This window comes from Suncus etruscus, chromosome 12 (assembly GCF_024139225.1).
Source record: "Suncus etruscus isolate mSunEtr1 chromosome 12, mSunEtr1.pri.cur, whole genome shotgun sequence".
Lineage (NCBI taxonomy): Eukaryota > Metazoa > Chordata > Mammalia > Eulipotyphla > Soricidae > Suncus > Suncus etruscus.
The window spans coordinates 94,184,896-94,210,012 of NC_064859.1; the positions used below are offsets into that span (position 1 = coordinate 94,184,896).

A 25,117-nucleotide genomic window follows, 5' to 3' on the forward strand; every position below is an offset into this window, starting at 1 on the left:
GGGAGGGGACAGATCAGGGGAGTTGACCACGTGAGGACAGTGAGGAAAGGTTCAGATCTCAAAGGGACCAAAGGAACTGATGGCCTGGATTGTTAGTGCAAATTGGAGTCCTTCCTGCACTGTAGGAAGTGAGTCCTGTCCTGTCTGGCCACTGTTTTGGGCCTAGCAACTGCCATGGCTGCCATAGTCTCTGGGACTTCCCCAGTGACTGGTATGGAGCCTTGCATGAGTTGTTTTTCCTGATCCTGGCTGTATGATTTTGGGTAGAACTGGCAACCCAAGTGCTCTTTCAGAGAAGGGCAGTGCAGGCTGCAGGCATGAGACTGGACTCTCATTGTCCCCTCCTGCCACCTCTGCTCTCTGCTTCAGATCCACATATCTGGGTTTGGGGTTTTGACTCTGAGCAGGTTGCAAGGACATAGCAGTTGTGTTTGGAAGTGGTGCTCGGGGAGAAACACATAAAAGAAAGTGCTCATGGGTGACCGGAATTCTGGTTCTCAGGCTGGGAACCAGGGCCATGGTAGGGGTTCACGAGGCATTCTCAAGACTAGGGTTTGCTCAGGCTTTGGTACTCTCACACTCCTTGCCATGCCAGCTGGCATGTGGGCACAGGTGCCCTCTACCCAGTTCTTTACTGGGGGAACCTGGAAGTTTTGTCCTGGCCTTTGATCCTTGCAGCTCTTCAAATTCTCCTTGTTGAAGAATCCCTCTGGAGAATGCATGGGTTGGGTAGAAGATGGGGTAAGCTGCGAGCCTGGCAGAGACCCCGACCTACATGTATTCTGCAGTTTCAGGCAGCCACAAATGGCACCTCTTTCAAGGTGGTAGACACCCCCCCCCATATACTGCAGGTTTACCCGAGAGCTCCATACTCTGTGGGAAGGGAAAATTGGCGAGCAAGTCTTTCATGAAAAAAAAAAAAAAAGAATAAACTGAGCCCACTTTGTCTCTGTAATCAGACACGGACTGAAGAGAAATTAAGTGGAAAAATCTAGAAGGTCAAGGAGGCACTATGGATTTGAAATGAATTTGTGTTTTGCTGTCAGAAGAACATCTGAAGGTTGTGGGGTTTTATTGGCTAATAGCGTAGTTCTACCTCTCAGTCCCTTTATTCATGTCATAGTCTCAGGAGGTGACTGGATGGCAGGAGACAGTCAGTGGTCTGTTTTTTCCCCCCTTTTCTGGAGGTACATGCTTCTCAGTTGAGATATATTTTAGCTCCCAAGAAATATCCCAACCTTTTAGATAACTGATCTGATCCTGTTTTCAGCTGTCTTCTCCCTTCCACCTTCCCTCTACTCATTTAGAATAAGGTGTGAAAGATTTGTGGGTAGATGGATAGGTGGATGTATGGATGGACAGAAAGATAGATGGATGGGTAGATGAATGAATGGACAGAGGGATATATATATAATGAATGTAGATCAATGGATGTTGGGTGGATGAATAGATGGATGGGTGTGTGTGTGGGTAGATGAATTGATGGGTGGGTGTATGGATGTTTGGAGAGATAGATGGATGGGTGGTTGGATGGAAATATGGATGAATAGACGGATGGATAGTTGGATGGACAAATAGATGAATAGATGGATAGGTAGGTGCATGGTTGAATGGATGGTGAATAGATGAATGGATGGTTGGATGAATAGATGAGTGGTGTATGGATGGATGGACAAAATAGAAGAGTGGATGAATGGACAGCACAGAAGGGTAGATGTGCATGTGGATAGGTGGGCAGATGGAAGATGGATGGACAGATGGATAAATGGTGAATGGAAGGATAAAGAGTCAGAATGATGAATGTGTGGATGCAGATGGACTGATGGATGGATTCACAGATGGATGGACGGACAGATACATGGAAGGACAGATGAAATGAAGGCGATGTTTGTCCTTCAATGTCTCATTCTAGGTCTGTCAATGCTTTTGTAAAGTTAACGTGTCTTTTTCCACTTAATAAACAGCGGAGTCCAGGGTTGAGAGCTTAGGGAGTAAAATATGCACAAACTAAGGGAAATAGAGTTCTTGGAATAGCCTAAGGAGGTGATGGTACCTCCAGATGCTGCTCTTCTTAGCATCACTCTCTCCTTGACTCCTCAGAGCACAAAGCTTCAGCCCTTCCTGGCAGAGATAGGCCTGCTGCCCCCGAGAAGTCTGCCCAGCCTTCCTCTCAGTCTGCGCCAACAATTACAGCCTTTGCCTTCACCCATACCCGTCTCACTCTGAGAGAAGAGGACCAGAAGGAGGGTGGTGCCAAGGTAGGAGGAATTGGGCCAGGTGGTATGAACTCAACCAGGTTTCCAAGGTGTGACCTTCTGTGAGCTTCCTGTGGGGGGCAAGGAGACCCCCCAAGGCCCAGTACCTCAGGCAGAGCCACAGATAGCTGTGTAGGAGCTGAAGGAAGGGAAAAGCAGGAGAGGCAGGGAGGGTGGGCAGGAGTCAGTCTAGTGGGGAGGACACAAGAAGTCCCACTTGGTTTCTGTTCCTAAGGGTGGGGAGAACAGTCAATAGGTGAGCCCAGCCCAGTATCTGAACAACAATCCCCAAGGTAGCAATGGAGCCAAGTCCAGGGGGTACCTTTGGAAAGGTTTGTGTTTGTGGGGTGTCCTTGGCCACTTCCAGAACAGTGGCTGACTGGCCCCTTTAGAGGCTGAAGGACTTACAAGCAGTTGCCTCTGAGGCCTAGAGCACATTGGCGCCCTTTTCTCTACATCAGAGCCAGGTCACCATCTCCAGGTCTGCCCAGGAGAAGATGCGGCTGAAGCAGATGAAGGAGATGGAGCTGCTGAGGAGGGCCAGGGAGCCCGACAGGGAGCAGGAGGTCCCAGCCCAGGGTCTGGCCTCGAGGCGGACTCTGACGAAGGAAGGTATGGGGTGCAGGGATGTCCCTAACCTCACCAGACTAGTGATCTTGTTGGCCAGCCTAAGGACTGCCTGGTCCTTCTGAGTCACAGAGACAGGACAGAGAGTCTTATCTTCTCTCATACTCCACAGAGGAGCCATTTCAAGGGAGAATGCCAGGGACCAGCACAGAATGGCATCTTATTCTAGAACCTTCTCTTTCTCCAGGCCTCCTTCCCCTGAGGGGTAGCGGGACCCAGTCTGTTCCCATGGGGAGAAGCAGCCCCCTCAGAGACATCGGTGGCCCCCTGAGGCGACGTGCCAACCGAGCCTCCCTCCCCAGCATCCCTGTCAGCAGGCAGGAGCCCAGTTTCGCCCGCCATGCATCAGGTGAGGGCCCTGAACTACTGGGGTAAGAATGTTGTGTGTGTGTATGTGTGTGTTTGTGTGTGTGTATGTATGTATGTATGTATGTATGTATGTATGTATTGGGGCCACTATTGGCTATGCTCAGAGCTTATCCTGGTTATGTGCTCTGAAATCCCTAAACTGGTTCCTGGAGCTGTAATACAGCAAGTATAGTATTTGCCATGCACATGGCTGACCCAGGCTTGGTCTCTGGCATCCTAGTTGGTCACTTGAAATGATTCCTGAGTGAAAAACCAGAAGTAACCCCTGAACACTACTGGGTGCTCCCAGTAGTTTGGGGACTCCCAAACAAACAAACAAACAAACAAGCAAAATCAAGTGAAACAGCCCAACATTAAAAACACCTTCTTTTAATTTTATTTATTTATTTGTTTATTTATTTTTGTTTTGGGGCCATACCCAGAGGTGCTCAGGAGTTACTTCTGGCTCTGCACTCAGAAATCGCTCTTGGGGGAGCCTAAGGGATGCCAGGGATTGAACCAGGGTTGGCTACATGCAAGGCAAATGCCCTCTCTGCTGTGATATCGCTCAGGCCCCAACACCTGCCTTTTATTTATTATTATTATTTTATTATTTTTTTTAGTTTTTAAAAATTTTTTTGGTTTTTGGGTCACACCCCACAGTGCTCAGGGGTTACTCCTGGCTCTATGCTCAGAAATTGCTCCTGGCAGGCTCAGGTGACCATATGAGATGCCGGGATTCAAACCACCATCCTTCTGCATGCAAGGCAAATACCTTACCTCCATGCTATCTCTCAGGCCCCTATTTATTTAGTTTTAACAACTGCTTTCTAAACAGAGATTCTAGTTGGCTCAGAGACATTGAACACTGGCTGACATTTTATAACTGGGGTCTGGAATATTTTATTTTAATAGTGAAAATGGTCCCCTCCCATGGCAAATCATATTAGTGTCTCACCATGGTCGTGGCATCCATTTTTCCTTCACAGGAGCATATGATGGAATGAAAACAGGGGCTTGATGTGAAGAATTCAGGAAGTGGAGGTGAAGAAGAGCTGGGACAAAAAGCATCCCCAAAGCGCTCTCTTGATGACCCATGATTCAGAAATAGGGACCTCTCTAGCCCAATCTGAGCACTGTAGAGATAAGAGAACAGAACCCTAAGACGAAAGGTCACCCAAGGTCACTCAAGGTCATGATTGTCCAGGGCGATTGAAGCAGTTGAGACGTATCAGTGCTCTAGAGAGAAAGCGGGAAGGTGGCTTTGGTGTCTTGGGTCCAGTACCTGCCAACTCGGGTTCACACAGCACTTACTGGGACAGCCCGATAGACTCAAGCCTGAGGATGCAAATGTGTGAGAGAATTATCAGGATGGGAGATACAGTGAGAAGCTGAGGGCTGTGGGTGTAGACAGGCCTTTGGGGGGACTTCGATTCCTCACCCCTGTGCTTAGGACTGTGGGTCTGGAATGTTCCTCCCTGTAGCTAATATTGTGATGGAAACACCTTGTAGAGGGATCAGGTTTGGAGGTCACCATCTTCACTCACCGTCAGAGCCTATAAGCCTGGCCATTTCCTCACTTTAGGGTGGTCTTGCTGGGCTCTTTCCTGCTGAGGTACCTTCACTTGGGGGTTGGGTACAGGGTGAGGAACAAAGTCATGTTGATACCCTGATGAGAGCAAGGTCAGCTCCCCACCATGCTGAGGAGAGGGAGCCACTCCATCACCCACTGTGGGCCTCAGAGCACCCCCAAGGAGAAACTTTTGGGTCCCAGATTCTTGGAGAGCCAGGTCAGATTGGCTGTCGGAGTGGCTAGAATAGGGAGAGTGAGTGAAGGGAGTTGGGGGGGGGGCTTCCATGGGTCCCCAGGAGTAAAGTCAGGCTGGGTACCCTCCTCCAGCAGCTCTTCTCTCTGCACCCCTGATCTCCACCATGTGGTGGCCTCAGAGGCCTCCTGGCGAAACTCCCTGTTTCTTCTCTCTTGTACGAGTGCAGCTAACTCGTTACCGGCGGTGCTGACTCTGGGCTCTCCTGAGTGGGAGGAAGAGGAGGACCCGGAGCTGAGAGCCTGCAAGGAATGGAGGCCTTTCTCGAACCCAGAGCTGGGGCTCACCGAGGCCCTCCAGTGCCTGGAGAGCAGCGACTGGTGAGAACCATATCCCCTAGGGAATGCTGTGATCACCCTTTCTCCCAGCCCAATCCCAGCCCAGGAAAGGAGGGGGATGCTGTGAAGGCCTCTATGTTTCTATGTATGTACTCAAACATGCATGCGTGTGTGTGTGTGTGTGTGTGTGTGTGTGTGTGTGTGTCTGGGACTCCCTAGGGTCAGGCATGGCCAGTCAAAAGTGGAGTCCATACACCGTCTTAGTGCACTGGCCTCAGAAGCACCAGGACACTTGATTTCTCTTCCTGGGGTCTCATCTACTGCCTCCCACCTCTGTACTCAACAGACACCCCGTTTTCCAGGACAATAACGAGATGGGGCGCTAATACCCTTGTGGGCACTGCCCAGGACCTGCCCTTGGTGGCACTGGCTTAGGGCGGTATGTGACCATCTGTTGCAGCTGGCCAAAGAACCTGAGCACTAAACTGGCTTTCCTGGTGCAAACTGGGGTACCAACCCAGCTGTTCCACTAGGGAGACTAGACTTTGAGGCCCTCATAGCTTCTGTTACAGGGGAACTGGGGAGACAGGGCACCCCAAATGTGCAGGCAAGATCTCACTGCCTGTGACGAGGCCTGGACTTGCTTCTCAGGCAGACAAAGGAGAAAGGCCTGTTGAGCGTCCAGCGAATGGCAGCCTGTCACTCCGACATGCTGGCCGGGAGACTGCATGATGTGTCCTTGGCTGTGAGTGCGGAGGTGAGACCCCTGGCAGCTGCCCCCTTCCCTATCCCTACAGCCACCTGATCACCCCCTCATGCCCGCGGTGGGGAGGCGGGCAGCTCCCCAATGCTGGGGCTTGGGTGACCTTTGATTTTCCCTGGAGGTGACGAGCCCCATTGGCCAAGTCCTGCCTTGTTCTTGGGCTCAATGTCCTTGATTGGGTGGAGGCTCTGGGGCTGGGGGAGGGAGACCCAGTAATGAGAGACATGGCCCCCAAAAGATCTGAGATGTGGCTTCTCTATGATGGTAGGTGACTCTGGGGGCTGCAATGGTGCTGATAGAGATGCCTTGGTGACCTAGATAGAAGTGAAGGAATGACTGACTGCTTGGAGGAGGAGCTGTGGGTTCTAGAAAGGGCCTATTTTGCCTGAGAAAGCACTGGGCTAAGGTTTCATTTTTGGGAAGGGGAAGTTCTGCTTTGAGGTCAGAAGGACCTCCCCACCCCTGTAAGCACAGCGACTTCTAGGAGGGGGCGGCTGTCCCAAAGAGTCTCTTCCCAATCCTGTGTCTCTCCAAGGTCACCAACCTCCGCTCAAAGGTGTCCCGCCTGGCCATCAGCACGCTGGGCGACCTCTTCCGGACACTGAAAAAGAACATGGACCCCGAGGCCGAGGAAGTGACCCGCTGCCTGCTGCAGAAGATGGGCAACAGCGGCGAGTTTATCCAGAAGGCTGCCCACCGTGCCCTGCGCGCCATGGTTGGGCATGTGAGCCCTACCCGCTCCCTGCTGGCCCTAACCTCAGCCGGTGTCTAGTACGTGTGTGAGGGGTGTCTACCACCAGGGGAGGGGTCTGTGGTAGGCCTGAGGGAGTTGGGGAAAAAAAATGGGAAAATGAGTGAGAAGTCACATCCTGTGCTGGGAACAGTCTCTGACATCTGGACCTGAGTCCAGACACAGAGGGGAGGATGTTTGCCTTGCACTCGGCCAACCTGAGTTCAATACCCAGCATCCTATATCCTATATCCAGGAGTGATTTCTGAGTGCAGAGCCAGGAATAACCCCTGAGCACCACTGGGTGTGGCCCCAAAATTCAACCTCCCCCGCATAAAGAAACCCCAGTTGTTTCAAAGATTAGTGAGTACTGGGGATGGGACCATAGCAAAGTGGGTAAGGCATTTGCCTTGCATATGGCCGACCTGGGTTCAATTCCCAGCATCCCATATGGTCCCCCCGAGATTGCCAGGAGTGATTCCTGAGCTCAGGGTCAGGATTTGTGGCCCCAAAACAAAAACAAACAAACAAACAAAAAAGCTACTTCATCTGTGTCTAGGCTGGGGGGAGTGAGAAAAGTTCTGGGTACCTGGGGGGGGGTCTCATGGGAAACTGGGGTGTTCACAGTGGCCTTATGTAAGGTTCCGAAGCCCTGGCTGCAAAGGCCAGAGCAAATAGGGCCTGCTCCTCTTGGGAGGAGGTTCTGGGAGGAAGAAGATGAGTAAAATGAGGAGAAGAATGAGGAGGAGGAGGAGGACGAGAAGGAGGAAGAGGAGAAAAAAGAGGAGGAAGAGGACAAGCAGGAGGAAGAGGAAAAGGAGGAGGAACAGGAGGAAGAACAGGAGGAGGAGGAACAGCAGTAATAGCAGCAGCATTAGACCCATCTGCTTGCCCCAAGGGAGACCAAGAGCAGAACCTCCGAAATATTTCCCAGGCCTTTCTTTGCACAATGCAAAGTAGCTCTGAGGCCCAGAGCCAGCTAGTGGCTTCTCAGGGCACCCCTTTACCCCTCCAGGCTGTGATGTGCCACCTGCAGCTGTGATCACTCCTGCCACAGCCTGAAGCAAAGCATCAAGGGCTCTGAGTGTACAACTGGAGAGTCCCTTGACCTCCCAGAACCTCAGTTTCTTCATCGGTCAGATGGGCCTAAAGCTTCTAAGACTGAGTTTATCCAGGAAAGAGCTCAGTTGGGCCTTGGCTCTGCGCAGGTCTGCCTGGATGAACTGCAGCACTCGCTCAGTCTGTGCGGTGATCTCATATTGGTTCACGTCAGTGCTCACGCCACAGGAAGGCTGGGTCGCTGCTGCCAAAGTCGAGTATATCCAAGGGAATCTGGCGCAGGTCTGTGCCTTGGATTTTCGGGGATCTGGTATTTACAGATTATTTATTTTGATATGGGGGCCACGCCCAGGGTTTTTTCCTGGCTCTGCAATCAGGAATCAATCCTGGCAGGCTTCAGGCACCTTATGGGCTGCTGAGGATTAAGTCCAGGTTGGTTTATCTCTGCTATCTCACTCTTGCCTCTCTGGTACTTTGTAAAGGACAGATGCATTTTTGGAGGCTGATGGTGTCTCCTGGGCCATGGAGGCCTGAGTCCTCCTTTGTGTTTCTCGGGGCTGTGCCTGGAGGGGAGAGGGGTCAGGGCTATCCGGGGGGCTGTGGACAGATGCCCTCAGTGAACAAGATGGAGCAGGCAGATGTGGCTGCTGGTGGGTCTTTCTTCCAAGGTTTTCCTTCCCCTAATCACCCACCCTATGCCCCGTCCTCTTTTCTGTGCTCTGAGCGGTGGGTACTAGGTACGTGGACTGTGACTGGGGTTTTCATTTATCTGGGTGGCCCTGGGGTGCCACACTTGCTGGTGGACAAGGGCAGTGTGATTGCAGGAACAGCTCAGTTCAGCAGCCGAGCTGAGAGGGCAGAGGGATAATCTTTCTGGGGAATGTCTGGGAGCATTTAGGCAAAGGTAGGCTGTGTGCCCAGGAAGCCATCGAGCTGGATGGGCAATGGAACCCTTGCAGAGCAAGTCCTGGCCTCTTTTGCCTCTTCCTCCATCTAGTTCTTTTTTTTTTTTTTTTTTTGGGTCACACCTGGCAGTGCTCAGTGGTTACTCCCGGCTCTATGCTCAATAATCACTCCTGGCAGGCTTAGGGGACCTGGGAAGCTGGAATTTGAACCACTGTCCTTCTGCATGCAAGGCAAAGGCCCTACCTCTATGCTATTTCTCCAGCCCCCCCTCCATCTAGTTCTATGTTCAACCAAACTCTTGTTTCTCAGTTCATCTAGATTTTTCTGAGACCCACAGGGCAGACTCAGGATTCCTCGCCCAAGTGTGGATGCATCATTGCAGGGTCACACACAAACCTCTGGGGACTGCTCCCCATTCTCTGACCAAGCCCTTGACCATAGTTATTTCTCTCTGCAGCCACCGGAACCCCTTAGTCCGGAAGTGCACAGCGGAGCACCTGTCGGCTGTCCTGGAGCAGATCGGGGCTGAGAAGCTTCTCTCTGGCACCAGGGACAGCACAGACATGCTGGTGCATAACTTGGTGAGACTGGCCCAGGACTCCAACCAGGATACCAGGTAAGGGATGAGCTGTATATGGACAGACCATGTTATTGTGTCCATAGGGCTATATGGACAGGCTGTGTCCTCATGTCCAGGGGTCTGTGTGTGGACCTGCTGTGTCCTTGGGCCCAGCTGCCATTTCTGACCTGATGTACTCAGGGCTTCTCCTCTCCTGGCCCTCCACTTCTCTCTATCTCCCACCACTAGCCTTGGTCCAAAGTCTTCCTGGTCTCTGAAGTGCAAGTGTCCATCCTTGTTGCTTTTTTGTTTCTCTGGGGGATCCCACCTCCACCCCCCTTCAGTGAATACTTGTGAACCTCGGAGTCAAATGAAACCCTCTGACTTTTTCTTGGTGGGTTGATTGCGGGGAGGGCAGAATGAGACGGGCACCCAGAAGATACCCCCAGTGTTGACCAGAAGTTTATCGAGGGGAGGCATTTTGGAGGCAGAGCCAGGATGTGGGCAGTGAATCCTTCAAAGAGGAGCCACAGGAATGGAGAGGTAGGGAAGAAGATAAAAGAGAGAGGGTAGTGGATAAGGCCTTGCATAGGGCAATGTGATTCGGATCCCAGCATCCCATATATTTTGTATTGTACACACATTCTTTTTTTTTTTAACTTTATTTATTTATTGGTTGGTTGGTTTCTGGGCCACATCCAGCAGCACTCAGGGGTCACTCCTGGCTCTGCGCTCAGAAATTTCCCCTGGCAGGTCGGATGACTATATGGGTGCTGGGAATTGAACTGGATCCCTTGTCGGCCACATGCAAGGCAAAAGTCCTATCGCTGTACTATCTCCCTGGCCCCTGTATACACATTCTGATCCCCACTAACATATACACACAGAGAAAAGCCAATAAGTCTGTACATAGTGGTTTTTTCTTGGCATTAGAATTATGAGTTATGTACAGATTTTTTTTTATAAATATAGCTTTTAGCTGGAGAAGGGTTCCTGGCCTGATTTTGCCTTGTTTTATTTTCTTTTGGACCACACCCAGCGGTGCTCAGGGGTTCCTCCTGGCTCTGCACACAGGAATCGCTCCTGATTGTTGCTAGGGACCAAATGGGACACCGGGGATCAAACCCAGATCTACCGCATGCGAGTCAAATGCCCTTCCTGCTGCGCTATTGCTCCTGATCTGTTTTTTAAAAAACCTAACAATCTCTTACGTGGGGTAGAAAAATCACCGAAGCTGCCACTCAAATTCCTGGCACCATTCCCTGGCAGGTCTTTGAGCTGGTTCTTCCGCATGGCAGGTTCTACGGGCGGAAGATGGTGCATATTCTGATGGCAAACAGCAGGTTCGATGCGTTTCTGAAGCAGTCTCTGCCTTCACACGACCTGCGCAAGGTCATGGCGGCCATTAAGCAGCGGGTGAGCTTAGATAGGGTGCTTGTGCGTCTGTCTGTCTGCCTGCCTGCCTGCCTGCCTTCCTGTCTGTCTGTCTGTCCAGGTTGGCAGCCAAGCATACCCCACAGTCTCCTGTAGTTGTGGCTGCAGGCTGTACTCCCCTTGGTGTCCAAGTTTTCAACAGTGACTGGGGATCCTGGCGTATGCACTGACTAACCCTCATGTTCCAGAAGGTTCCACCGCAGGCCCAGGAAATAGTGCAAGCTCCTGAGCACTGCCAGGAGCAGCCTTGGAGGCCCTCTGGGTATCCCTGGCACTGTCGGGTCCAAGCAGTGTCATCGTCTTAGGCTCTTGCTGGCCTGGCTGGCAGAAAATCACCACAAGGTCCCTGGGCCCCTGAGTGCTGTTGGGTTAAAAAAAAATAGTAGCTCAGCTGTGCTTGCAGAAGTATTCCCCCTCCCAAGGGAAGGCTGAGTCCTTCTGTCTTGGCTCTGGGGCCTGGTGGGTCTCGGGGGGCAGGGGACAGCCTTCCAGTTCATTTTGTGTATGTGTCTGTGTCTTCAAGGGAATAGAAGATGGTGACGAGCTTCCTTCTGCCAAGGGCCGGAAGGTGTCTCGAAGTCTGGTGTTGGAGATCGGGCTTCCTGGGGAGCACAGGTATGGGAGATCATCTCTGGGGTTCCACAGGTCTGTAGAGAGGCCCCATTGGCCTCCACCAGGGAGAAGTGTGTGTGTGTGTGTGTGTGTGTGTGTGTGTGTGTGTGTTGGGATGGTGGCAAAGACTTAGTTGGTGGAGCTTAGAGTTGTGTCCCACACACTCAGATCTTAGGGACTCTGGAGTCTGGGCTGGAGACATCCTGGGGGAAGTGGGTCCTGCTGTCTGGCCTTGGCAGTGCTGGCTCTGTGCTCTGTGCCAGCTGGCGCTGGAGCAGTGCCAGGAAGTGAGTTGGCAAGAGGGAGCTGCTGAGGGCTGAAGCACACGATAGGAGGACAGTCAGCAGGAACCTGAAACTTCAACCCTCTGCAGCCCTGGGAGGCCCCCAATGGACTACCCTAGGCACCCAGGGACCCCATGTTCTGTAAGGGTGATTCCCTCTTTCTCCAAGACTCTTCCCTCCCACACTCTCCTTGCCCCCAGCTCCCTTCATCTTTCCTTGGCCTGATTCTGTTTGGGCTACTTCCAGAATAGGTCTATTTATTTCAGAAGATTCTGAGCACCCTGCTTCTTCATTTTATTTATTTATTTAGTTTTGGTTTTGGGGCCACACTTAGCAGTGCTCAGGATTACTCTTGGCTCTGTGCTCAGAAATCGCTCCTGGCAGGCTCAGAGGAACCATATGGGATATCAGGGATTTAACCAGGTTTGCCATGTGCAAGGCAAATGTTTTCCCTGCTGTGCTATCACTCTTTTAGATTCTCTCTGTTCTCCCAGACCCCAGCATGAGGTCAGAGCCGAGTTTTCCTCAGTACTGGATGCTGCCTCAGATGGGGGGTGCTCCCCATCCCCTATGAAGAGGGGAAGTATTCCCCTTCCTCGTGTAGAGAGAAAGTGCTCCCCATCCCTCAGACCACACTGCATCTCCCCCCCCCTACTTTCTGCGCAAGAGGCAGGAAGAGAAAGCCCACCCTCCTGATGAGGAGATGGGGTTCTAGACTCCCACATTCCTCCCCCTGGGGCAAAAGTCTTCTAGGGCCCCGCTTGGTGTCAGGGTTCGTATGCTGCCACAGGAGCAGGAGGGGTGCACTGGACTGGGGTAACATCTGTATCACCACCTCTGTGTGCTGGGGCCACCCCCCACTCTTTTCACACAGGCTCAGCTCCCAGGGTCCCCGGCTGATGGGGTTGCCTGTTGCCACACGGGGTGGCCCAGACATGGGGGAGCAGCTGCAGGAGCTGCGGCGGCTGCTGGAGGCCAAGGAGCACCAGGCCCGGGTGGACGGCGTGAGCCGACTCCTTGAGCACTGCAGGACCGACCCCGAATTTGTCACCGCCAACCTGGTCCGGGTGAGTGACAGCCCAACTCCCTGCTGGGGAAATTCAGATTAAGGCTGGGCACAGCCCTGGAAACTCCGAATTAGGGAGTACTGCCCACACTGGGTGTCTGGTTGCCTTGCCAATGTGATAAGATTTTTGTTTGTTTGGGGGCCACACTTGTTGGTGCTCAGGGGTACTCCTGGCTCTGCATTCAGGGATCACTCATGGCAGGCTTCTGGAGGGTTGCGAGGGATTGAACTCCGGTTAGGCACATGCAAAGCAAAAAAACCCTTACCCACTGTACAATATCTATCTGGTCCCCTCTCTGTTTATCACAGTAGAGAGTGCCAAGTTGCCATGGGGGTGAGGCCATGGCTCTTTTTAGGCCATAGGAAACGTGGCCTAAGTGCTGTTGTTCATCGAGACACATCCAAGAGTCCCTAAGACACAAGCTTGAGGTCTGTAGATCTGGGTTTCCATCCCACTTCCTCACTGGCTGGTGATTTGGGGTGACTCCTGACCTCTCTGGCCATCTCAGCTTTTGTGGGGTCTTAATCTGTGTTTCATGGTGAAGCTAGGGGAACCTGTATGCTCCTGCATTGTCAGGCAGAGCAGGAGGAAAAAGTGGGGAGGACCAAGGCTCTTCCTGTCCTCCCCTCCTGAGAAGCAGAACCAGAGCATCCTGGGGCAAACGGATTGATCTTCAAAGTCTAAGGATTCGCATTTGAAAATTCACCTTTGAAATGCCGCATTTTCGCTCTTTTAAGATGCACCTGACCATAAGACTCACATAGTTTTAGATGAGGAAAACAAGAACAATTAAAAGTCACAGTGGCAATCAAATAGTCTTAAATGAAAGCTCTATATGTGATGGTGAAAGTGCATTAACCTGATTGCTCGTACTATGGGGTATGTCTGCATAATAAAGGGGCATAATATTCTCCCCCTATTTTGGGGTGTGTGTGTCTTATGGCACGAAAATACGGCTATAGTATAGCAGATCAGGCACTAGACCTGCACACAGTTGACCTGGCTTCCATCCCTGTCATCACATGTGGTCTCCCAAGCTGTGCTTCTGAGCACAGAGCCTGGAGGAAGCCCTAAGCATGCTGGGTGTGGTTCCAACTCAAAAGTCTAGGGATCCCTGTCGAGGGTGGTTGGATAGAGTGAACCCCCTACCCCAGTGTGGAGACTTCACAGGTTCTCAGCCTGTCCCTCTGCATAGGTCTTCGATGCATTCACCCCAAGGCTCCAGGATTCCAACAAGAAGGTGAACCAGTGGGCGTTGGAGTCTTTCTCCCAGATGATCCCTCTCCTCCGAGAGAGCCTGCATCCCCTTCTTCTCCCCATCTTTGTCGCCCTCACGGACAACCTCAACTCCAGGAACTCAGGGATCTATGCTGCGGCAGCCACAGTGCTGGACGCGATGATGGAGAATCTGGGTGAGCCCCTTATGCAGCCCCCACTGGCCCTGCTGGGCTGCAGTCAGGCCAGTCCCCTGGTTTGGTGGGTGGTGCTGGCTGTCTGGCTGGGAAGCCATTCACGTGAACGTGGGATGCATGAGACTTGAGTTGGAGGAAGATGGTTTTGGGGGCAAGGCGGGTGGGATTCGGGGGTGATGAGCAGAGAAGCATTGGGGAGTGGGAGGAAAGAAGGAATAAATGGTGTAATCACCAATGGGAGAGACAGCAGGGGAGGCGATGGCCTTTCTGTTCCTTTGTAGTATTACTTCCGGATCCTGAAGTATGACATGGCCCTTTTGTTGCCCCCACGTCCTTGATCTAGTCTGTGCTGTGAGTGAAAGGAGGTATTTGGTATATGTATTTGACACAGTGTGAAGAGCAAGTTTGGGTGTGTTTGAGGAAGAAATGTCGAAGTGTAGGGCCGGAGTGATAGCACAGTGGTAGGGTGTTTGCCTTGCATGTGGCTGACCCAGGATGGACCTGGGTTCAATCCCCGACGTCCCATATGGTCCCCCAAGCCAGAAACGATTTCTGAGCGCATAGCCAGGAATAACCCCTGAGTGTCACCGGGTGTGGTGCAAAAACCCCCCAAATGCTGAAGTGTAGTCCAAAACAAGTCTTGGGAACTTGTCTGTTAAATGAAACTGAGAGCTGTCACCTCCCATCTTTACCTTCTAAGTCCTGGAGAGCTGAGCACTGGCCAGTCATTGTCAATCCCTGGCCATTTCCATGAGGCCCTCCCCACCACGCAGAGTCCAGATCCTGAGTGCTGGAATCTCCTGCCATGTCCTTGGCTGGAACCTTCTGGAGACGCTTCAGTTACAGATCACAGGCCTGGTCAGGCCTTTTTCTCTTTCTCACTGGCTCTTGAGTTCATAAATCTTGTCCATTTCCTCTCTTCACCTCAGAAGGAATTTATGATTTGCTGAGTTTGTGGCTGTAGAACAAACAATATAAATCCAGTTCTAAATTACGGCTTGTTCTCAGCTCTGGGTAAGTGAGATTGCTGTTGCCAATAACCAAGGCTCTTGGTAAATCATCGCAGACCCTGGATTTATGGGGCAGTCTGTACCCGTGAAACAGGCAGTCGGGAGTTGGAGGTGGCCGGCACCCTTATATGAGAGATGGGCTTTAACTCTTCCACTCCAGGCATTTTCCTTTCTCCTTGAGACCACGGGGGACAGTTCCTCAGTGACTCAGGGAGTTGCTGGCTGCAGGTTTCACTGTGTACAGGAATCCCCTATTTAGGCTGTGTCCCCTGGGAAGCAAAATTGCTTTTGTGATTGATTAGACCTTGACATGTGTGGCTTCAGAAAGATGCCTCAAGCTCTGCTTCCCTCCTGGGATTGGGTGTCAGTGGGAGGAAAGATGAGGACCTCAATGGGTTATGGCCCTACACATCCCTTGAGCCATCAGCCAGAGGACTCAGTGCAGGGAGAAACCAGAGGATCTGACAGTCTCTGACTTCCTCTCTGAGTGGTACTAGACTGGAAGAGAATGGAGTTGACATAGGCCTGAAGAGAATGGGGTTGGCTTCTCAGGGAGGGATGGAGGTCAGCAAATCTTCAGCAAAAGGGGCCAATCTCAGTGGGGTTCTGATTAGGAGGCTGTGGCCTCTGGGAATCACACGGCTTTGTGAAGAGCTGCATCTTCTTAGCCCCCCAATGTTCTTCATGAAGAGGCTCCTCATGGATTTCCAGATCTCTTCAGTCAGATCAGCAGGAATTGAGATTGCCAAATTGCTTAGTCCTTGCCTGAAAGTGCTAGGGCAATGTTCAGCCCTCTCTGGAGTGACTGTCCCCTGCATACAGTGGACTTGGTATGGGAGCAGGAAGAGCCAGGGATACCAGAAATGGAGTCTCAGCTGTCTCAGAGGACAAGGCAATGGTAAAGGGAAGGGATGTATGTAGTGTCTGCCTTGCACTCAGCCAACATTGCTTCAATTCTCCAGATGGCCCCCAAGCATCTCTTGGAGAGATCCCTAAGCAGAGTTAGGAGTAAGCCCTAGCACTGTTGGGTATGCCTCCCCCCGCAAAAAAAAAAAACCCCAATAACAACAAAGAGAAAAAGTGCACATTCTTTTTAAAAAAATACTCCTCCACAGGAAGGTACTCACACTCCACCATCCTCCACGGAAATTTAGGGATCAGCTACATGCTGTGAAATGTGTGTTCATGGAAAGGCACAATGCTGGGGTGATCTGGTTGGTCACAATGCTGAATGCTGGGCAAACAGGTACACTTGTCTCCTAAACAAAGGCCCCCTCTTCTAGCTAGTCTGGGACTCATGGATTCTCAGGGGACCCCTAGATCTCCTTTCTTTTTTGTTTGTTTGTTTTGTTTTTGGGTCACACCCGGCAGTGCTCAGGGGTTACTCCTGGCTGTCTGCTCAGAAATAGCTCCTGGCAGGCATGGGGGACCCTATGGGACACCGGGATTCGAACCAACCACCTTAGGTCCTGGATCGGCTGCTTGCAAGGCAAACGCCGCTCTGGGCCCCCTAGATCTCCTTTCTGATTTTGGGTTACAGTGATCCAGGGCTAACTGTGACCCCAGTGATGCAGAGTTGAGCTGATTCAGCCCAATTGTCTCTTCTAGATCCTTTTCCATAGGGGTCTGGGGTAGGTAGTACGGGGTTGGCAGAGTGGGAAGAGTTTCTCCCCACATCCCTTTTGGGGAGCAAGAAAGGCCATTGTGGGGAGCCTGCTCCCTGATCTCTGCCTGTCACCCCTAGCGATGAGGCTGCTGTGACCTCCTTTCTCTTCTAAGCCTAAACCCTCTCACTTCAGGGCAATTATCTCTGAGCCGCACTGCCTGGTTGTGTCAGCAGAAAAGTCCCTAATGAAAATATCAGGCTGCTGACAGCTCCTACACTCCAGGCCCCGCCTCTGCATTCTGGCTTCCAGCGCCTCGAGGGGCTTTCCTAATCCCAGCACCCTCCAACCTGTGCTGGTGAGAGCAGATAAACTGGGACCAGAGGCTCCAGAGCCACGTCTGGCTCTAAATTAATTCCCTTTGCTCCTCCACACAGCCAACACTCTTCTCTTAATGGGGCTTAAACACGCATCTGTGATGCTCTTCGAACACACCACTGCTTAAAACCATCCCTGTGGTTGCTCTGGTTGGTCGACATAGAAATTCAGAATCCCAGACCATGGTGTTTTTCCCACTAAACACTGCCTGCACCACATTGTGGAGTCTTTTTACTCCAGTTTAGAAATGCCAAATTTCCACCTCAGTGAGGGTCATGTTCGTTATTTGTGGAGGAGATGGAAAATACAAAACATTTGCAAAGGTGAAAAAAACTCCCTTAAAAAAACCATTACTTCAAATGGGGCCTTGAGAAACTCTTTGGTGGGTGGGTGAGGACTCTGACACATATTTTAATTTGCAGTTGCTTCATGGAAGTGGGACCATCTCTACCTGGTCACACACTTAAGTCACTTCACATTTCTTTCTCTCTCTCTTTCTCTTTCTTTCTTTCTTTCTTTCTTTCTTTCTTTCTTTCTTTCTTTCTTTCTTTCTTTCTTTCTTTCTTTCTTTCTTTCTTTCTTTCTTTCTTTCTTTCTTTCTTTCTTTCTTTCTTTCTTTCTTTCTTTCTTTCTTTCTTTCTTCTTTCTTTCCTTCTTTCCTTCTTCCTTCCTTCTTTCCTTCCTTTCTTCCGTTCTTCCTTCCTTTCTTTCTTTCTTTCTTTCTTTCTTTCTTTCTTTCTTTCTTTCTTTCTTTCTTTCTTTCTTTCTTTCTTTCTTCTTTCTTTCTTTCTTTCTTTCTTTCTTTCTTTCTTTCTTTCTTTCTTTCTTTCTTTCTTTCTTTCCTTTCTTTCTTTCTCTTCTCTCTCTCTCCTTCCCTTCCTCCCTCCCTCCCTCCCTCCCTCCCTCCCTCTCTCTCATCTTCTTTCTTTCTTTCTTTCTTTCTTTCTTCTTCTTTCTTTCTTTCTTTCTTTCTTTCTTTCTTCTTTCTTTCTTTCTTTCTTTCTCTTTCTCTCTCTCTCCCTCCCTCCCTCCCTCCCTCCCTCCCTCCCTCCCTCCCTCCCTCCCTCCCTTCCTTCCTTCCTTCCTTCCTTCCTTCCTTCCTTCCTTCCTTCCTTCCTTCCTTCCTTCCTTCCTTCCCTCCCTCCCTCCCTCCCTCCCTCCCTTCCTTCCTTTCTCTTTTTAAAAACTTTATTGAAACCATTGTGTTTTTCATAGTTGGGTTTCAGACATACAGTGTATTAGGGTCGATCTCATCACCACTGTTGAATTCCTGCCACCAATATTTCCAGAGTCCATCCCATACTACCACCCCTGTACCCAGCTAGCTATCATAACAGGTCCATTTTAAGTTTTGGTTGTTAAAGTTTGGGTCTCATATTGTTGACTATGGCTTGGCTATTTAGTTCTGTCCTTTCTGAACACCACCAATGCACCTGAGACCCCTTGGCCCCTGTCCCTATTCTTTTATATTTGCATTTCTCCCCTCCACTCAGTTTCTTTCCTTTTCCTCACTATACTCTGGGGCCAACTTTCTTTCTGCCACACCTGGTGGTGCTCAGGGCTTATTCCTAACTTTGTACTCAAGGATCACTTCAGGAGACCATATGGGGTCCCAGATATGAAACTCAGGTCAGATGTTTGCATGGTAAACACCCTACCAACTGTGCTGTAGATTTGGACATGCACTTTTCTGTTAAGAATAATGAGCCCAGTTTTCTCCTGTGATGAATGTACTTGTTTTGGTTTCTTTGCTGCCACTCTCCACGTACCACTTTTTTTTTTGGTCAAGTTGGGTCACATGTCTGGTGCATAGAGAGACCAAGCTAGAGATAGCTAACCCTTGGTCCCCAGGACATGATTGATGAGGTTACACCTCTTCACCCCCTGACAAGGGCAAGGATGCCCCCCCCCACTCATCTTATGCACCTACCCTCTGGGGTATGCCGTAAGGAGTGATCAGGGTGAAACATGGGGCCTCCAAGCTCATGGTCTGGCATGACCCGTGTCCTCCAGGACAGCACATCTTGGCTTCCCCCTATGTCCTGCAAGGACTGTGGAGGTCAGGGGAATAGTCTGAGGGCAAAGGTAAGTCACTACAGTGCCCTAAATTTAGTTCCTGGGAGGTACCTTCTGGATATGACTCTAGAAATATGCAGAATGGGGTAGAACTTGAGTGATAGTACAGTGGGTAGGATAAATGCATTAAAAGCAGCCAACCTAGGTTTGATCTCTTGCACTCTATATAGCGCTCTGAACAGTGTCAGGAGTGATACCTGAGCTCAGAATCAGGAATAAGCCATGGACATCATTGGTGTTGCCCATAAATCCAAAGAGAGACAAAGAGAGACAGAGACAGAAAGAGAGGACATTCCCCTCCTGTTTGCCTATAATTTCACCAAAGTAGTCACCTTTGGTGTGATTGAGCCTCCGTTTCTTCTGAAATTATGTACTTTCCATTTATCTCTATGATCTTTCTCACTATCATATATAATCTTCCTCTATTATTTGTCCCCCAGCTATTAACTAACTTTCAACTCTATATAACCATTCACCATGCATTCATACATTCATTACCATCCACCACCCTCTCATGGTCTATCCATTGCCATATATTCATCCATATAACCATTACTCTTCTCCCATCTATATATGCCCCTTTCATCTACCCATCATACCATTCATCCATCTTACCTATAATCCATTCCAGTTTTCACACACCCATCCATTTATCTATCCACCCATCCTCTTTCTATCCATCAACCCATCCACCCATCCATCTATCCATCCATTTACCATTCATCCATCCATCCATTCATACCTCTAATAATCCATCCACCATCCATATATATCTACATTCATATCTACATATATATTAATTGATTCATTTACTATTTATCTTCCCACTCATTCCCTTTTGCTCCAAACCCACAATGGTTTTGAGGAAGCACCAATAAGACAGACCAATATAGATCCGTGTGAGTAAATGGTCCTCTTAGGAAGCCAGATTCACAAGTCCAGGTCACTTATTCTGCCCAAACATCCCACATATGCATTTGCTTGTTAAGTGTCCCCATTGTGACCCCTTTCGTGGAATCAACACTGGTCCTGACAATGGCCAGTGTGTGTCACAGCCTCATGCCCACCATCATTCTATTTATTTCAGACAAAATTTGCCTCCTACAAGCATTTTCTAGCCGGGTGCGTTTCCTGAATGGCCGTGCACAGCTTGATGTCATGGAACGCTTATCAGGTGAGCACCCCAAACTCTATCTGCACCCTTCCTTCCTGTCTGTTCATTTCTGCTTGTCTTCCTTTATATCTGGTAAAACCAACCATGCACTTTTGATAGAGATGAATCAAATACCTGAGACCAAAAAATGTTTTTTTGAGGTGTTCTTTTTCAAAGTTATTCCCATCTTTTTTGCAGAGACAATCTTCAGAGTAACACGATGCAGATTTCTATAGAACCAAAGAGTTTTTAAAGACACTGGCAGACAGGGGCTAGGGAGAGAACTCCAAGGACTGAAGCATGTGTCTTGCACTTGGAGGCCATGGGTTCGATCCTTGTTACTACCAGGCCTGCTTTACACCATTTATTTGGGTTTGAACTGCTAGGTTGAGAATCACTGGGAGTGATCTGCAATCTCTGAGCACTTTTGGGGAGCCTTTTTCCTCCAAAGAAGCCAGCCTGCATTTTGTCCTCCTGGAAAATGCTTCCAGGAATAGCTTCTATGGTCACAGCAAGCAGTCTTGGGAGTAGTGTGCAGCCTAGTGATTTGAGTTGGCAGAATATGTCCTGTGATATTTTAGTTCAGAGCCCAAGCCTGCTCCCCTGACCCTTGAGATGGCAGTGAGGAAAGGCCACAGACCTAAGATGGATAGACCCTTTGTTATGTGCTCATTTGGTCCTAGGTAAGAGGATTCAGTCGTTCCTTCCTTCCTTCCTTCCTTCCTTCCTTCCTTCCTTCCTTCCTTCCTTCCTTCCTTCCTTCCTTCCTTCCTTCCTTCCTTCCTTTCTTCCTTCCTTCCTTCCTTCCTTCCCTTTCTCCGTCCCTCCTTTTGTCCTTTTCTCCTTCCTTCCTTCCTTCCTTCCTTCCTTCCTTCCTTCCTTCCTTCCTTCCTTCCTTCCTTCCTTCCTTCCTTCCTTCCTTCCTTCCTTCCCTTTCTCCTTCCCTCCTTTTGTCCTTTTCTCCTTCCTTCCTTCCTTCCTTCCTTCCTTCCTTCCTTCCTTCCTTCCTTCCTTCCTTCCTTCCTTCCTTCCTTCCTTCCTTCCTTCCTTCCTTCCTTCCTTCCTTCCTTCCTTCCTTCCTTCCTTCCTTCCTCCCCTCTCTTTCCCATATCCTGCAGTGCTCAGGGCTTACTCCTGGCTCTGCTCAGAACTTACTCCTAGCTATGTGCTCAGGGATCACTCTGGTGGTGCTCAGAGACCATATGCAGTGCCAGAGATTGAACCCAGGAGGGCCGAGTGCAAGGCAAGCACTCTACCCGTTGTACTATCTCTCTAGCCCTAGTTCTTCTAGTGTCCCCAGAGTGGCCTCTTGCCTCCTATTTGAGTTCTAGGTCTTCACAGGCAGGTAGGGAGACTGAGGCAGGACTGGAGCTGCTCCATACAGTGGGGAGTCTATGAGGGGTGTGAGAACAGGGCCATGTGCTTGAAACCAGCCTGGCCACCAGTCCTGGAGCCTCTTCTTGTTCAGAGTCACTCTTCTCTGAGAGGAGCCCTGTCCGGTCCTTGGGTGCGTGACTTAGAATATCACGAACATAGCTGTGTCTGGCCACAGGGCCTCTACAGTTGTATGTCTGCCTGTCACTCCTGCTATCTGTGTCAGCCGAGAACAGGGAAAGTTCCAGCTGACAAGAGGCGAGGACTAATTATAGCTTGGTTGACTGGAATAAGTCTGGGCCTTAAGTATCTCAGCTGCCTTTGAAGTGGGGAATGTCATGGGTTTTTCTTTCTCCTGACGCCCTTAAGGACGCCTGTATAGGTCCCCACCAAGAGGGAGACCTACCGGTCACCCTCTGCTCTTTCCCAGGGGAGACAGAGCCTCTTCTGTGGAGCGGTGGATGGACTAACAAGGTTCATTGTCTCTGGGTGTTGGGGTGGGAGGGGGAATAACGAGGCCCGATTTTATGACTGAACTGCATGGTTTTATGACTGGTTTTATTTCTGAATTGAGAGTCCACCCTGGCTCTTGCTGCTCATCTATGGTGACAGAATGTTCAGATTTGGGGCATGCTGGTCTCTTTTCCGGGACAGTCCCCTCCATGCCTCATAGTCTGCCCCATCCCTGTGCTGCGGGCCTTCTCAGAATCCTGTGCAGGCCCAAGTGGAATTGTGGGTTAAACCACACCAGTGTCAGTGACTATTGTCACGAGTGTCCCCAAAGAGAAGGTCCAGGAGCATTTGTTTTTTGCTTTATACTCATCTCAAGGGTTTGGTTCAGGATTATTAATCTTATTTGGAAGATCTGGAAACAGGGCCAGAAAGGTGGGGTTGCTCTCTCACACTGAAAGCCAGAAAAAGCAGAATGACAGGCTAGGTGTGCCTGTTGCCTGCACTTTCTGGGTCCAGGGACCTGAGCCTGAGCCTAGCTATGATCTCCAAACTCTCTCATGGGCCCTGAGCTTTGTTCTGATTCCTAAACTCTGTCAGAAGCCCTGAACCCCATTGCCTTCCCATTTCCATTCCCCCACAAAAATTGTAATGTTTATTTTAGGGGCCAGAGAGATAGTATAATGGTTAGGGCCCTTGCCTTGCTCATGGCTGGCTCAGGGTTGACTCCCAGCACCTCCTATAATCCATAATTACTCATATGATTCTTGAGACAGAGCTAGGATTAGCCACGAACAAGATGGATCTGGCCCCCAAATTACCCTTTTATGGCTTTTAATGTATCAGAACACAGGCCTGGCATGTGTGGGATCCTGGGTTTGATTCGGTCTCTACAGATTGCCCTCCCACACCCTGCTGGCCTCCCCCTGGCTAGAAGTAGCCCCAGATTTTTCAGTCCCATCCACCTGCGGTGCTGCATGGGATTCCCATTAAAAATGGCACTTCTCCGGAGTGGTGGCGCAGTGGTAGGGTATTTGCCTTGCATGGGATGACCTAGGACAGACCTTGGTTCAATCTCCTGGCGTCCCCCAAGCCAGGAGTGATTTCTGAGCGCATAGCCAGGAGTAACCCCCGAGCAACGCTGGGTGTGGCCCAAAAACCAAACCCCCCCCAAAAAAATCCACTTCTGACTGGTTGGCATAAACAACCCAGTTAGGTGTCTTCATATTGTTGCTTCTGATTTTAAGAAAAATGGTGACATTTGCATGAACCCTGAAACACATAAACCCGAGGAACTGTGGCAAACAGACTGTGTCTAAAAGTGGGAGTGGGAGAGTGTGCTGGGCTAATGGTTCTTTTTCACTCTCTCTCCCTTTTTCTTTCCTTCCTTCTCTCTTTATCCTCTCTCCCTCTTTTTCTCTCTTCCTCTATGCCTTCCCTCTTTTTCTTTCTCTTTTTCTCTCTCCCTCCCTTTCTCTCCCTCTCTCTCTTTCTCTTTCTCCCCCCTCTCCCTCTATACCTCCCTCTCTCCCTCTCTCATTCTCCCTCTCTTTCTCCCCTTCCCACTCTCTGCCTCTCCCTTTCTCTCTCCCTCTCTCTTCCCTTCTCTTTACCTTTCTCTCCATTCCTCTCTTCTCTCCTACTCTCTTTCTCTTTCTCTTCTACTCTCTCCCCTTCTCTCCCTTCCTCTCTCCCTTTCTTCCCCCCCTCTGCCCCACAGTGCTGGTGGCCTCTGTTTACCCCCAAAAACCCCAGGTTGTGGAACGCCATGTCCTTCCAGTCCTCTGGTACTTCCTGTCGGGGAGTGGAGCCCTTCGAGGCCCAGGGGCCCCCATCCGCTCAGTGTTGGGGCGTCTGAGCAGGAGCCTCCAGGAGCTCATGGGTCCCCGGCTTCGGGACTTGGCTGCCAGTCAATCCAAATCCATCCTCAAAGCGCTGCAGGAACTTCTGGACACAGATCCTCTGGGAAGCCGCTTCCGAAGTATCTCCCGAAGACCGGGGGCCGACAGTCAGACTCCCGGCAGCTCGCGTCCCTCCCAGCTGGAATAAAGCAAGTGGAAATGGACTGTCACCTTTTTAAAAATTCTTTGAAAAATTTTTTATAATGGAAGCATCTTCTGGTTCTCTTAGTACTCAGATGTACATAGTTTATTTTGAAATAGGAATAAAAGAATTACTTATTTTTCTAAGGTTTTCTTGTACTGTTTTTTAACCTCAGAGAATTCCCCCAGGCATGGGCTTGCCACAAATCACACAGATGCAGCATGAGGAGAGGAAAAATGCAGCATGGGCTTGAGGCTGTAGAGGACCTTCCCCTGGGAACATCTGGGCATATCCAGACACACAGACATCCTAAGCTGATCTTTCAGGCCAGGAACACCCTGCTAGGGGTCAGTCAGTGACTTGTGATTCAGATTCTTCAGGGCATTTGGTCCTCAGAGAAGCTTCTAGCAGGTGCCATCCACAGAACAGGGGAGGACCAAAGCGATAATACTGAAGTAAAGGTGTTTGGGGCTGGAGCAATAGTACAGTGGGGAGGGCGTTTACCTTGCATGTGGCAGAGCCAGGATTCATCCCCAGCATCTCCTGAGCCTGCCAGGAATCATTTCTGAGTACAGAACCAGGAGTAACCCCTGCATGCCACCGATGTGGTCCCCAAACAAACAAACAAACACATCCCCCCAAAAACAAAAAGAAATGAAGGTTTTTGCCTTGTATGTGCTGAGCTGGGTTGCATTCCTGACACTTTATAGGGTCCCCTGAGCACTATTAAGTGTGATTCCTGAAAACAGAGCTGTAAACAAGCCTTGAGCACTTCTAGATGTGACCCCAAACCAAATAAATAAAGCAAACAGGAGTGGGAAAGCATGGTATGACCACATCTTCTCTGACCCATGGAGCCAGAAAAGGAG

The 25,117-nt window shown here is 50.2% G+C and overlaps 1 protein-coding gene across 1 annotated transcript in view; it reads left to right on the plus strand.

The window, feature by feature from the left end:
* Positions 1-24,389, plus strand: part of TOGARAM2 (TOG array regulator of axonemal microtubules 2) — a 34,559-nt gene extending 10,170 nt beyond the window's left edge. Inside the window, 13 exon segments of the mRNA XM_049784692.1 lie at positions 2,101-2,258; positions 2,717-2,867; positions 3,070-3,231; positions 5,226-5,376; positions 5,986-6,091; positions 6,633-6,868; positions 9,250-9,408; positions 10,650-10,767; positions 11,309-11,400; positions 12,556-12,748; positions 13,944-14,160; positions 20,316-20,402; positions 23,926-24,389. Of these exon segments, the coding sequence (XP_049640649.1) occupies positions 2,101-2,258; positions 2,717-2,867; positions 3,070-3,231; positions 5,226-5,376; positions 5,986-6,091; positions 6,633-6,868; positions 9,250-9,408; positions 10,650-10,767; positions 11,309-11,400; positions 12,556-12,748; positions 13,944-14,160; positions 20,316-20,402; positions 23,926-24,254 (2,159 nt within the window). The 3' untranslated portion in view covers positions 24,255-24,389.
* Positions 24,390-25,117: the final 728 nt, after the last annotated feature.